At 37.6% G+C, this 14147-nt stretch overlaps 1 protein-coding gene across 6 annotated transcripts; it reads left to right on the top strand.

The window, feature by feature from the left end:
• The first annotated feature begins 5442 nt into the window (after positions 1 to 5442).
• Positions 5443 to 13082, top strand: thap7 (THAP domain containing 7). 6 transcript variants are annotated; one of them, NM_001103198.2, is made up of 5 exons: positions 5443 to 5503; positions 6101 to 6180; positions 6890 to 7045; positions 7156 to 7272; positions 9995 to 13082. In NM_001103198.2, exons 2-5 carry the CDS (start codon positions 6101 to 6103, stop codon positions 11523 to 11525), a joined length of 1884 nt encoding a protein of 627 aa, NP_001096668.1. In that variant the 5' UTR covers positions 5443 to 5503; the 3' UTR covers positions 11526 to 13082. The 6 variants fall into 6 exon arrangements, with proteins under 6 accessions (NP_001096668.1, NP_001429233.1, NP_001429230.1 ...); NM_001442301.1 differs by having other exon boundaries at positions 5494 to 5570; NM_001442303.1 differs by having other exon boundaries at positions 5494 to 5682.
• The last annotated feature ends 1065 nt before the right edge of the window (positions 13083 to 14147 follow it).

The following is a 14147-nucleotide window of genomic DNA, read 5'->3' as shown; positions in this document are numbered from 1 at the left end:
TACTGAACAATTTTTAGATATTTGCAGATAGGTTTCTTGAAGTGTTTATGCTTTCAATGATTAGCATGGTTTCTTTTTAGATTTTAGATGGCTTTACATTCAAGCACATATTCCTTTGCATGCACATCCTTTAAAACAAATAAATATGTTTTTAATAAATATGCTACCTTATGAAGTTTAAGTCTAATCAATTACTGTGGTGGGAATACTAAATAGACAGAATTATGACATATGTTGTTTTCCATGATTTTAAAACATATTTTAGCTCAAACTAAAGCATTATGTAAATAGTATTTTCTTTCTTTTATGTCCAAGAATTAAAACAACAGGATTTCCTGAGCATTTCTCAGTTGGGCTGTATTTAAGTGTCTGTGGTTTTTAAGAATGTTATGCATGTAAGAAAATACGCTTGTGCATTTCACAAGTTAGGGTGTGTAGCAACACTTCTTTTATACACATTAGTTTGGAACATAGGCTAAAGTAGCGCATGCTTTTTACAGTGAAGTCATACTCTGAGCCTCCTGTTGTACGCATTCACTGATGCCATGCACCTAATTTTAGGGGTTGCATAATGTAACAAAATGGGCTCCTTTGAAAATATACTTATATGACTAAAAAAAGAAAGCTAACAGAACATGCACAGACATGCTTTTTTTAGCATGTGCATTGTTTACATGACATTGCATATATTAACTGTCACACGTTACATTTTTATGAAAAATAAGTTTGTAAGTAAAACGTGTAAGTTTCTAATTTTTGTGCACCATAATGCATACCATAATGGAAGGTACTTGCAGGTAAATATGCAAATTATTTAAAAGCTTTAAAATGTCCTGTTTTGCTTTACAAACTTGAAATTCTTGCTATCCCAGTAGTATCTGACTCGAAACCACTTTGATCAAGTACATGTGTCTGAAAAAGTGGCTGATTATCTTTTCATGATCCATGACTTATGCAAACTGTCATGTAGGCCACCCCTGCTGGATGGCATGTTAGCTTTTTCCCAGTATGTGTTCTTACTGTAAGTGTCTTTGTGTTCGTTACTGTCATAATCAACTGCCAGAGTTTATTTGCAATATTCATGACTGCAAGAACAGAGGAAGAATGAAGGAACCTGGATATTTTCTTGAATCACTTTGGTGTAGCAGAGGCATAGTCCCAGAAGCCATTCATTCATTTTCCTTCATCTTAGTCCCTGATTTATCAGAGGTCGCCACATCAGAATGAACTGCCAACTACTCTGGCATATTTTTTACGAAGCAGATGCCATTCCACCTGCAAGGTAGTACTGGAAAGCCCTGGAAGCTGGCAGCTAGCTCTCTACAACTCTCACATGGTCGCTCACTGAAGCTTAGCAGGGCTGCACCTGGCCAGTATCTGGATGTGAGACCACATGAGAAAGCTAGGTTGCTGCCGGAAGTGGTGTTAGTGAGACCAGCAGGAGGCGCTCAACCTGCAGTCTGTGTGGGTCCTAATGCCCCAGCATATTGATGGAGACTTTCTACTGCTCAGTCTGATGAGACATCCAATCAAGGTCGTTAAAAATCCCAGCATGTTCTTCGAAAAAGAGCATGGGGCATCCTGGCCAAATTTGGCCACTGGCCTTTGTCCATCATGGCTTCCTAACGATCATAACTGGCTTCATCACTTTCGCTGCGTCCGAAACCGCATACTTCCATACTATATAGTATGCTAAAATCAGTATGTGAGCCGAGAAGTATGTCCGAATTCATAGAATTCGGAAATCAGTATGCGAGAAGTACCCGGATGACTTACTACTTCCAGCGAGATTCTAAAGTGCGCATCCCTTGCATGCTGCGCTATCCCATGATGCCCTGCGAGCGATTTCATGAATGGGAGTAAAGCGACACAATTGATGCAGGTAGGTCACGTGACGTAATGGCGAATGTAGTATGTCCGAATTCCATTCATACTTTTCACATTCATACTGTATAGAACGTACTTTTCTAACGGCCGAGTAGTACGTTTAAATTCAAATGCAGTATCTACTGAGTAGTAGGCGATTTCAGACGCAGCCTCTGTCTTCTCTCCACCAATTAGCTGGTGCATGTTGTGCGGTCTGATGCAATATGGCTGCTATCGCATCATCCAGTTGGATGCTGCACACTGGTGGCGCGTGATGTGAATACCCCCCAAAAATGTGTAAAGTGCTTTGAGGGTCCAGAAAAACACTCTATACATGTAAGGAAATTATATTAGAAGTTATTGTGGCTAAATAAAAGAGGTGGCAAATGCAGCATTTAATAATTACTTTTATTTACAGTTCAGAGATACTTGTTTATCTAAGGAGTTTCAAGGCATTGACACATGGAAAGGTGTTTATTTGCTTAAATTTTTTGTAAGGATACTGTACGTTACATATATTGAAAATGGGAAAAAATATATAATTGTATACATTTTGTAATGTTTAGATATTTTTATTTAAATGTGTGAAGGTCATGTGACTACCAGGAAGACAGCAGCATCTCACTTCGCAGGATGTGTTCTGTGTTTTCATGGCCTTCCGGGTTTGTTTTTTAAGGCCACTCTCTAGAAGAACGCTAACCCATTCTCTGCATTCTTGGTATTGAGAAACCAACATTATTTCTTACATTGTTGTAAAACCTCTGGGAAAAAACTACTTTCTTATCCAAGGTCATAGGGCCCAAAATGTACATCAGTTGTATGAAAGGCCAGTTTGGAGCTCTACCCTGCTTTAGAAAGATCCCTTTAATATGACAGCTATGATTATTTTCATTTCAAAGTGTCCAATGGAAAGTGATTTATCCCATTTATGGAAGAAACTGCTAGTTTGCCTTTACCATCAGAGCCCCTCCATCATGCCTCCATCTAAATTTGAGAATTTGAAAAGTTTTAAAGGTGCTATAAAAAAATAAAATTATCATTGTTTATTATTATGCCTCAGGGCGATGCAGTGGTGCAGTAGGTAGTGCTGTCATCTCACAGCAAGAAGGTCGCTGGTTCGAGCCTCGGCTGGGTCAGTTGGCATTTCTGTGTGGAGTTTGCATGTTCTCCCTGCGTTCATGTGGGTGTCCTTCGGGTGCTCCGGTTTCCCCCACAGTCCAAAGACATGCGATACAGGTAAATTGGGTAGACTAAATTGTCCGTATGAATGTGAATGAATTTGTGTGGATTTTTCCCAGACATGGGTTGGGACGGGCATCTGCTGCTTAAAAATATGCTGGATAAGTTAGCGGTTCATTCTGCTGTGACGACCCCGGATGAATAAAAGGAACTAAGCCGAAAGGAAAATGACTGAATTAATATTATGCCTCAGATGGATTCTTTTATGGTTTAAGGATGTGCCTTCTGGAAAAAGAACCTTCTGTCAGGATTTTGCATTTTTTCTGTTTTGTTTCTGCTTGACTGAATTCCCTGGGAGTTTCCTTGTTTGATAAAACGTGCAAAAAAATCCACTACAGTGTTTTGCATACCTTGTTAGCACATACAGACTATTACTTTAACATTACTCAGTTTGTTACTATTTAATAATGTTGACGATAATGTTGCAGACTGCATTATACTGTAATGATAATGTTGCGTCTCTGAACCAATGATGCTGTCTCATTTAAAAATGGATTACAATAGCACTCTTGCCCTGATTCAGCTAAAATGATAAATGGCTTATAATGCCCCTATTATGTGATTTTGAAAATCACCTTGCATGCTGCATGTAACACAGCTCAAAATAAATCAAGACATCCAGCTAAGGTTTAAATCTAAAGGTGCACCATAAAGCTATTATCTCTTAACAAAGAATCAATAAATCAAGTCGAGGACCACAATGGAAATAAGAGAATAGGATTTGTGTGTGTATTTTATTCACATTCATTCATTTTCTTTTCTTTTCGGCTTAGTCCCTTTATTAATCAGGAATCCAGCATATGTTTTACGCAGCAGATGCCCTTCCAGCTGCAACCCATTACTGGGAAACACTCATTCACACACATACACTACAGACAATTTAGCTAACCCAATTTACCTATACCACATGTTTTTGGACTGGAGGAAACCCACGCGACACATGGAGAACATGCAAACTCCAAGCAGAAATGCCAACTGACCAGCCGAGGCTTGAACCAGCAACCTTCTTGCTGTGAGGCTGTCGTGCTACCCACTGTGCCACCGTGCTGCCCTTTATTCACAACATTTTTTGAAATATGTCTAAATCAGTCTTGTTGGACTAGTTTGTTTTAAATGTTGTCAAATACAACAAACAAAAAACTAAAGAAAAAAACCCATGAGACTAATCATCGCAGATTAGAGTCATGAAATGAAGGGGTTTGGAAAAATGAATCACAGAACAAATTATATGGGAGCTGTTTGGATAATTAGGTAAAAATAAATGCATTTTGTAAAACAATGAAAGTGTTTTTTTGACCTTGCATATAATGCTTTTGTTGAGGACCCTCCTCAAAACCAAACTTTAACCTTTTAAAATGCATAATAGGGGAACTTTACATTTTTTTACTGGTGCACAGCCAAATTATCAGGACAGCACCATCTGTTGGTAAAAACAATAATCTTTGTGGCTTTGCTTTACTGACCTGTGGCCTCCAATAGTTTCTGGATGCAGACTTGGATTTGAAACAACATATCTCAGACTTGCAATGTCAGACACTGTCTATTTATGTAAATGTATCATTTTAGGGGACAGCAACAGTCATCAAAATCTAGAACCAGACCTGAGGATATCTAGTCAGCCTACAGCTTATTGTATTTTTTTTAAACAAAATTTCAAAAGAAATACTAAATGTTGTGTTTGATATCAATTAAGAGCAGATTTTGTGTTCTAGAAACTACAATAATTAATGATATAAACATATAAAGGATTAAAGGTTATGACTTGCTAATATTATATGCTCTGTTGAACTTGTGTTCATATTCATCATGCTCTTATGTTTTTATTAACTAACTAATTCTGTGTAAACAAATAATTTGTGCAGGAAATCTACATTGCCCAAAATGCTGTACAGAAAACAACCAATCAGATAATCTCAGTAGGTAAAGTATACCAAACAAGATATAGATATTGGGGTTTTATACTTAATAATAAAATAATAATAATAAAACAGAGCTTTATTATTGTTGTTGTTATAAATATATAATAAATGGAAAGCAATGCTAGCACTAACGTTTTTGAAGAGGACAGAAGGAATATCTGTACTTTTTAGATAATAATAATAAGTATTATTCTGTATTTTTTTATTATACAATCTCAATTGACCTTTGTTTCCTATTACAAAAGAAGTACCATCGAGATTAATTTGGGTGGTTTGTTGTATATGGTCGTTGCTAGAATAATTATTTCTGTAATATTTTATCAAATAAAACTAACATGCCGTTAACATATTCCCTGCACGTTCTGGTGTAACGTCACAGTAATACACGGCTCTAATTGGCTGCTGCAGAAAGGCGGGTCTAATCTTCAGCGCCTAGGAAGAACAAGACGGCCATCTTCGTGAGGTCGCAGGCCTTTGTGGTGAGTTTAAAGAATAAATCGCTAGCATTGTTCTGGTCAGAAAAGTTACCAGCATTTATATTTAACAGTATGTATTTATATTGTTTTCAAATGAGCAAGATGCTTGTTGCCATCTCCAGCATCGGCTGCTTTAGCAGCCTGCTATGTTGTTACCTAAAGACGACACTGCAGCCCTAAACGTGAGCTGACATCAAGTCATGTCAATATAAGGCGATCGATAGTCGGCTGCATTTTAAACTGTTTAAACAGAAAGGTTTACGATTATAGCCTTTTATCACCTTATGGCTTCCAATCGATTAAAAAAGAAAACATTTAATTCGGAGAATGTTAGATAAACAAGTCAATGTGATAATGACAGTTGCGAGTTTCTTTTTGTATTATTGTAATTTTTATGATTAATCATGTATTATTTTGGTGTTTATAAGTTTATTGTATTATTTTTTTATGGCATTTTACTATTTAAATAAACTTAATCTTATTGAGAGATGATAATAAAAGTTAGATCTGGTGTCATTTAATTAGATGTATCATAATCGTGCCATGACTGTAGGTTAACGTTACGTAATTTCTGATTCAAAATGTACATTTGCCCCATAGATGCCCAGACACTGCTCTGCTGTAGGTTGCAAGTCACGGGACACAAAAGACGTTCGAAAATCCGGAATCACATTTCACAGGTGCAAGTTTCCAAATGCTGATATTTCATCATTTATATTAAGTTGTTTTCTTTGTTCTCCATGACCCTTTTAAAACAGACCTATGATGACTAGGGTCAGACAGAATCTGCAGACATTTTTTGCTATGCTGCTGAGAAGTTTGTTAAAAATCTGCGGATTTATGCACAATAATTTTGAAAAGTATCGTAACTAAAAGTAATACAGTATATGAAATTAAAAAATGTTTTAACTTTTATTTAATGTTCACAATGCAAATTCAATTAGATCCACTTATTTGGTTAACAAAGCAAGTCTCTCATATTAGTCAATAATATTATTGAAATTAATTATAAACTGAACAAATATACATTTACAAACATTTACACGAGTAAATAAATGGACTCAATGATTAAAACTCAATTTTTAGATTTAAAATCACAATAGAAAGTGTTTGTAATGACTAAATATTTAATCAATGTGCAGTCTACCATTCCATCTGAATTGAGATATGCAATGTCTTGGGTCTGCACAACGCAAACTAGAATGAGTATCTATCCTTTAGTGAACAATTCACTGAATTATTGGACATTATTTACACTGACTTGTATTGGCAAAAAACATTGCCGTTATTGTCTTATTTTGTGTGAAATGCAGTGTAAAAGATATGTTTCAGCTCAGTGGTATATCAAATGATCTTTCTTAATGTTGTTTATTATGTTAAATCTTTGAGGTTGCCAAAAAAGGGAAACCCTCGCCGCACCACCTGGATTATCAACTCTCGTCGCAAAGGGCCTGAGGGAAAAGGACAGTGGGACCCCCAGAGTGGATTCATCTATTTCTGCTCTAAACACTTCACCCCTGATAGCTTTGAACTCTCTGGAGTCAGGTCTGCAGCATATTAGAGTGACAGAAGCAATGACCAAAATATAATTCTGATGTTAAAATACATTATAGAAAGAGTGAATGTATAATAATTTCAGTACCACCTTTTTCTAGTGGCTATCACAGATTGAAGGATGATGCGATTCCCACTGTGTTTGAAATTGAGCCTCACAAGAAAGGCACTGCTGGGAAACGAAGAGGCAGACCTCGAAATGTGGACAAATGTACCAGGTATTTTACAGAACTACACACACCAACAAGTCTTTCAGATAAGACGTTAAACTGAGGTCCTGACTCACACTTCTCGAAAAGAGTAGGGGTGTAACCCTGGTGTCCTGGCTAAATTCCCTCTCAGTCCTTACCCATCATGGTCTTCCAATCATCCCCATCCACTGAATTGGCTCTATTACTGTCTCACCACTCCACCAATATCTGGTGTGTGTGTGTGTGTGTGTGTGTGTGTGTGTGTGTGTGTGTGTGTGTGTGTGTGTGTGTGTGTGTGTGTGTGTGTGTGTGTGTGTGTGAGCGCACTGGCGCCATTGTCCTGTGGCTGCCGTTGTATCATCTAAGTGGATGCTACACACTGCTGGTGGTTTGGAGAGACCCCCCTTCGTGATTTTGAAGCGCTTAGGGTGTATGGCCATACACAATAAATGCGCTATATAAACACACACATACACATTATTTCTAGTGAGCTTTCCCTCATGACAACAAAAGTGTGGTTAATTGTACTGAATGCGCAACTATTGTATTTCATTTTTAACAGCATGCAAAAAAATTGTAAATTAAAGGATTAAGTATATATTGCAACGTAAAATGAAATGTTAATTTTAAGTACAATTTACATCTAAAGTATATTTAATGTGTTGTACAAAACATTACATTAAGTTCACATTTATTTGCAGAGCTTGACAATAACTTTTTTGATGACTAGCCACTGTGGCTAGTAGTTTTCCAACAATTCTAGCCACTTCCCATTTTCACTAGCCACACTTTTGTTATTGGGAAAGTGTATTTTATATGGATAAATTTGACAATTTTTTCAATTTTGTGTTAAGTCCACATGCCTCCTTGTTAATTTAACTTTTTTCCTGGCCACATCAAACTGATTTATTTCCTTGCCACAAATGTTAAACAATGTGTCAAAACAAGCTAAATATAGCTGTATACATACACTTTTTATTTAACAAAATGTTCCTAAAAAAATAACAATTTAATTTTAAAAAATTATTCTCATTTATCTAAAGCTATAGTTTGTCCAGGCTGAAGGTCCCAGATCATCAGGTAACTATAAATAAAAAGGGGGTTAATCTCCTAATTAAGCTATGATATTGTAAAGGATGATATTTAAACCACATTAATTAACTGCAAGTGAAAGAAAGCAGGTAAAAAAACATTCTGTCTGCTATAGTGAAGGGATGATCACATGCACACGGTTAGCGTTAGGCCCATTAATAATCTGTTAAAAAAAAATGATAGCGCCAACAGCTGCTACGTACAAAATATCTGGAGATCTCTTGAAAGCAGCAGGACTGTGGATGCACAATTACCGCTTTTTTCCAATCTATTTTAAAAAGAAACAATCACACCAGTTGCGTTTCCAGGCACGGTTGTTTTGCACAATGAAATGGTAGCTTTTAAGCACTCGCATGCTTCACATCAGCTGTGCACCACTCTCATGAGTAGGGATGTGAATCTACACTGGTCTCACGTTTTGGTTCGGTTTTGATTATCATGCCATCAATTTGGTTCAATTCGAAATCTCGGTGCATCACTGACGATGCTTTCCATAAACAATTAGATATTTTACTTAGCAACACAAGAATTTTTGTATTAAAATGTAAAATTTATGAATATTTATATATTATTTGTAATACAATTTTGTACTTTAATACAAGCAGTCGTATATATGTACTATACCTCAAATTTTACTTGCTCAAAGAAAACACTCTTTTTGAATCCATCAAACAAAACTAAAGTATATGCACAGAACAACATGAGCATTTAGCAAATAAACAAATGTAAATATTACCTCGCTTACTTTTTGAGTATTGGTGAACGAGTTTTTTAATGCCTATGATTGGTCACACGCTCAACAGAAAAGGCTGCGATTTCCTCTGGCGCTGTTCAGCAAACAGTGATATAGACACTGACTTTAAACGGCCATGGCAATCAGCTGATCTAGACGCCGACACATGGAGAAAACTCACTCTGCAGACATGCTCGTGTCTGGATCCACAAGTAACGTTATTGTTGTTAGAGGGACAAATTGTTACCTCACGAACATGCCAGCAGGCCTCAGAGAGTGAGACTTCCCTGTCAGTGAAAGACGGTTCGCCAAACTCACAAGAAGGGAATTGATCTGCTTTAAAAGTAATTGGAGTTTTAAGTACTATCGGTCTCCTCCCTCGTCATAGTAAGCTACCACCATATAACGCATATGTGATAAATGATGTTGTACATAAAAACCGGTTATGATTATTACTCAACCGATATCGAATTGTTTGCATTTGCATCACTGTGCATCGAAGAAACAATTAATTTTGACTTCCCTAGTCGTCAGTGAGTATCGCTTATGTCTCACTTTGCACCCGATCATCTTCTCATTCAGTATTCCCCTGCTTTCATTTGCTCACATGAACAGTTCTCAATCGTGCTGCTGCTACATTCTAAGATCAAATTTGCACGCATATTGACAAATGGTCCTAAACTAAAATTTTAATCTTTAGGGACAAACACCTCTGACAATTTAAAAATTATTTTCAACGAGCCAAAGTGGCTAGTGGGAGTGACTCTCTAACCCATCACAGCTGAAATCTATCCACATTTGGTGGGTTGCTGGGTGTTAATGTCAAGCTCTGTTTTAGTAATATTTTCAGGTACTATTAATAAACATGTACTTCTTTTTCACAACATTTCCACCTCAACAATGCATTTTTTTTTACTTTTGCAGCATTAAGAACTCCACCAAAGATGAAGCTTTTGAAAGCCCAGAGATCTTCACCAATGCAACTGTAGCAGACACAGACAATGAGTGTGAAAAAGGGGAGGACCACCAAAGTCAGCCTCCTCCCCAGCCTTCATCTGACGCTCCTCAAAACTCTGATGAAACGACATTAGAGGATCAAACACCTGACCCCCCTTCTCCTCCACCTTCTCCTCGTCCACCTTCTCCATCCTGCTACATGAAGCGTCTCCCTCCACCTCCTGGCTTTTACTTGCCGAAAGAGCACAGCTACGCTCAGCTGTGCCCTCTAGTGTGGCGCAAGCGTTATGACAAAGCCATTGACAGCTTGGAAAAAGCACTGCGTCTTCTGAGTGCAGCCCGACGGAGGGAGAACCGCCTGCGTAATGCACTGCTGCGCCTCAGAGAGAACCGACTAAAGAGCACTCTACTGCGTGCACGAGATGGGGCGAAAGGGAAGGAGGTCAAAGGAGGAAGGTTTTCAAGTTGGGCTTCTCAAAAAGGACAGGGGGTGAAGGTGGACAGAGGTTGCAATCTTGAGGGATTGGAGGAAGGCACAAATGAAGGCACAACTGATGAAATCGATCTTATAGCTGAGGGATGGAACGGACAGACACAGACAAAAGGAAAAGTCACAGCAGAAGAAGAAGAAGGCTGCTGCTTTTATTGCGGACGAGACAATGAAGGAAACAAAGTAAGTGGGTATAAGGAGGCACCTGTAGGACCTGAGGAAGTTCAAGGATCCCAGGTGAAACAGAAACCTAAGAGAATCCAAGAAGTCAAAACCAAAGCCAAAGTGATCAAAGAGCAAAAGCCAGAGATCTCCAGGACTGATGTTTCCCCTGTGGAGCAACAAAGCTACTACTTGTATTACTGTGAAAATGCAGAGAACGAGGACGCGATGCAGGTGGTAACGATGGAATTGCAACCACACCAACTGAGCACCGAAGACGAAGCATCTCTCGAGCTCAACAGCACTGCAGAAGCGATCCAGCAAGTCGCTCTACTGCATCCAAACACTGACCTGCACACTGCTCCGGGACCTGTTCAGTACTCGGCAACGCTACAGGAAACTTCAGCGCCATTCCAGCTGCAGCAAATCCAACTGCTTCAGCCACATCAAGGACTTTTTCTCCCTGACCTCGCCGCAAAGGAAAACAGCGAAATGGAAGTCGAGCAGCAGCATTTATACTGGGTTCAGGACAGGAGTGATGAGCATGTCCTACTGATGCAGGTTCCTGAAAGAACCGAAAGGAACCAAGTAGATGTTGAGACTGTGATTGAGACTTTGCAGCCTCAGGCAATTTTGGAGAGATTTCAGACAAAGAGCACTGAAGAAAGGGATGTACTGACAGTCAAGTGTGATTCCACTGCATTGACGTCTGCGGGGTGGGAAAATGGTCATCTCTCACACCAATCAGACCTAAGGGCCACAGCAGTTGGGGTCGATGTCAGAGAAAGACTGAAGGAACATTTAGAGGGGTTTCAGCTTCAGCTTAGCAGTGAATTTATAGATTGAATGACTCGACAGGACACGTTTCTGCTGTTGTATCACAATCAAATGTGTTTTTTTTTTTATTCTCCACTCAAAGAACATTTACAGCATTTTAAGTTGAAATGTTTGAAAAACATGTTTAGCATTCTATTCATATGCAGGCAGGAGGATATCATTTACTAGTCATTTTAATTGAAAAGTCATAATTTAATAAAACTCTTCGTTATTAAAATTTGCATGTTTAGTTTACAATGAAGAAGGACAGTAAAAAGTGATGTGAAATCTATGTTTGGTAACCCCTACTTGGAATTTGTCCTCTGCGTTTAAGTCACTGGGGTACATTTGTCCACATTAGGACAGTGTTTCTCAGGCCCCGTTTACACTATTTCGTTTTAGTTTTAAAAAGCATAAATCGCCTCTCATCCACACTAGAGTTTTCAAGCACCGAAAACAGAGCTTTTTGAAAATGCTGAAGAGGCTGTTTTCATTTTAAAATGCTGCTGCTCTGTTTCAGTGCATGTCAGAGCGTATGTGTGTGTGTGATCATGTGATGTGCGTTTTCAGTGGTATAGTGTGGATGGAGAGTTGCTCAGAAACTCTTGGTGAAACGCTAGTGTGGACGCTGATAGTTTTCATTATAAAACGCCGTTTTAAAACTAAAACGTATTTGTGTAAACGGGGTCTCAGTTCTGACCTAAGCACCCCACTGTGCTGCACATTTTTAAGCTTCTCTTTTCATGTCAGACGTTTGTTCAAACAACAAGTGCCCTGCAATTGACTCCAGATGATATTCTGCCATGATTTAAGTTTAAAGAGAGCAGATATGGTTCATTCAAATGCTATGTAAACTCATATTTATTTGTGAACATATATTATTTCACACATCTTTTGGAAGACTCTGTGCTCAGGGATTCTACCGGTTTCAGCAAGTCAAATTTAAAACTTTATAAGACCTTTTTAAGACCATAAATAACTTTTAGACTTGTATTTCATGGCTTAACGCTAAGGATATTTTAAATGGCCCAGCAGAATTTTTTTACTTGCCCCATCAAAAAACGAATTCTAGCTATTTCTTAGCCACATATTCAAAATAATGTGTCAAAACAATCAGACCCTAGTTGTATACATACTAACTTAAAAAAACTCTTTAAAAATAAAAGTAAACTAAATGTATGCACAACAAACTGTTATAGTATTAATTATAAATAGAGTTTTTTTTAGATGTATTGTTGGCGATTGGATATATGTTGAATCAATTGGGTAGCTTTACATAAACAAAGGAAAATTAGGACCTGTTTAAAATGATTTAAGGCCTTTCATTCATTCATTTTCTTTTTGGCTTTCCAGCATATTTTTTACGCTCCAGATGGCCTTCCAGCTGCAACGCATCACTTGGAAATGATTCAAGACCTACAAGACAATATTCCTGTGAATTCTGCAAAAGACTTTTAAAGACCCAGATTATTAGTTTTTGAAATTTAAGACTTTTTAAGACCCCATGGAAACCCTGAGTGCTGTTTGGTAAATATGTGAACAAATGTTTCAAAATGTAATAAAGGTTTCTTGTGCTCTGGTAAAGTAGAAGGGACTAGTGCTCTATGCACACTGCCTAGCGATGTGTCAATCAGAACATAGTGTATACTAGGAGCACTTCTAATGAGCTGGTTATCTAAATCAGCTGGGTTGAATAACAGAGACCTGCAAAATATGAAGATCAATTGGGCGTGAGGACCAGGATTGAGAAACGCTGCATTAGAAGCAATGAATACACAAATGTCTCATTTCCCCTGAGTGGTACAGTTCAGTGCATTTATGTCTCTTTCCACTGTCAGAGGTAACAAAATAAGAATAATTTTTGTTAGGGTACTTAGCACTACAATATGGTACTAAAAGAGTGGAGCTAAAATCTCTGCCGAGTGCTGATTGGTTTACAGAGAATCATCTCTAGCTTGTGCAACAAAAGTACATAAGGGAAATAAAATATAGTAAGTGGAACTTTTAAATGCACTATAAAAATACTATGACAGCGCAAAGCAGTGAACCATGGTCGACTCGAGCTCAAACATGCCATATGCCAAGAAGAAAGAACAGAATATACTGTATCTCTTTTTGTTGTCTAAACGGTACTTCAATAGATGGAAATGCCAGGATTACTCCTTTAAGACCTAAAATAACTGAATTGATTTTAGAAACCACTTTTAAATCATTTAAACCCTGTATAGTATTGCTGTTTTTCCATTTGTCAATCCAAACCATTTCACCCCCCCAGGTTTTTTTTTTATATATTAAGTTTTTAGTTATGATACTCCTAAAATCATTTCACATAAATCTGCAGATATTTAACTAAATTTTTCACAGAAATAGCAAAAAATGTCAGCAGATTCTGTCTGACTCTAATAATAACTAAAACAGACATTGATTAAATATTTTTTAGCAAGGATGCAGGGATGAATTGATTAAAAGTGACAGTACTGTTACAAAAGATTACTATATTAAATTAAAATAATAATCTATTACTTATAAAAAGTAATGGTGAGACAATGAGAGTGCTTAAGAGACCTGTTAAAAGAGTATATTTGTTGATTTTATTGAACTCAACCAATATAACAAATGAAAAGCATTCAGTTTTAAGAAGGGTTCCTTATG

Source organism: Danio rerio, chromosome 19, assembly GCF_052040795.2.
Source record: "Danio rerio strain M-AB ecotype USA chromosome 19, GRCz13ab, whole genome shotgun sequence".
Lineage (NCBI taxonomy): Eukaryota > Metazoa > Chordata > Actinopteri > Cypriniformes > Danionidae > Danio > Danio rerio.
Note: the sequence above shows the minus strand (reverse complement) of the source record. Positions and strands in the feature narration are given on the sequence as shown.

Coding starts and splice junctions, on each gene's coding strand:
- thap7 (NM_001442303.1), top strand. CDS start 5,647: ATGTTGTTACCTAAAGACGACACTGCAGCCCTAAAC. Junction 5,683..6,100: donor ACGACACTGCAGCCCTAAAC/GTGAGCTGACAT, acceptor TTTGCCCCATAG/ATGCCCAGACACTGCTCTGC. Junction 6,181..6,889: donor TCCGGAATCACATTTCACAG/GTGCAAGTTTCC, acceptor TAAATCTTTGAG/GTTGCCAAAAAAGGGAAACC.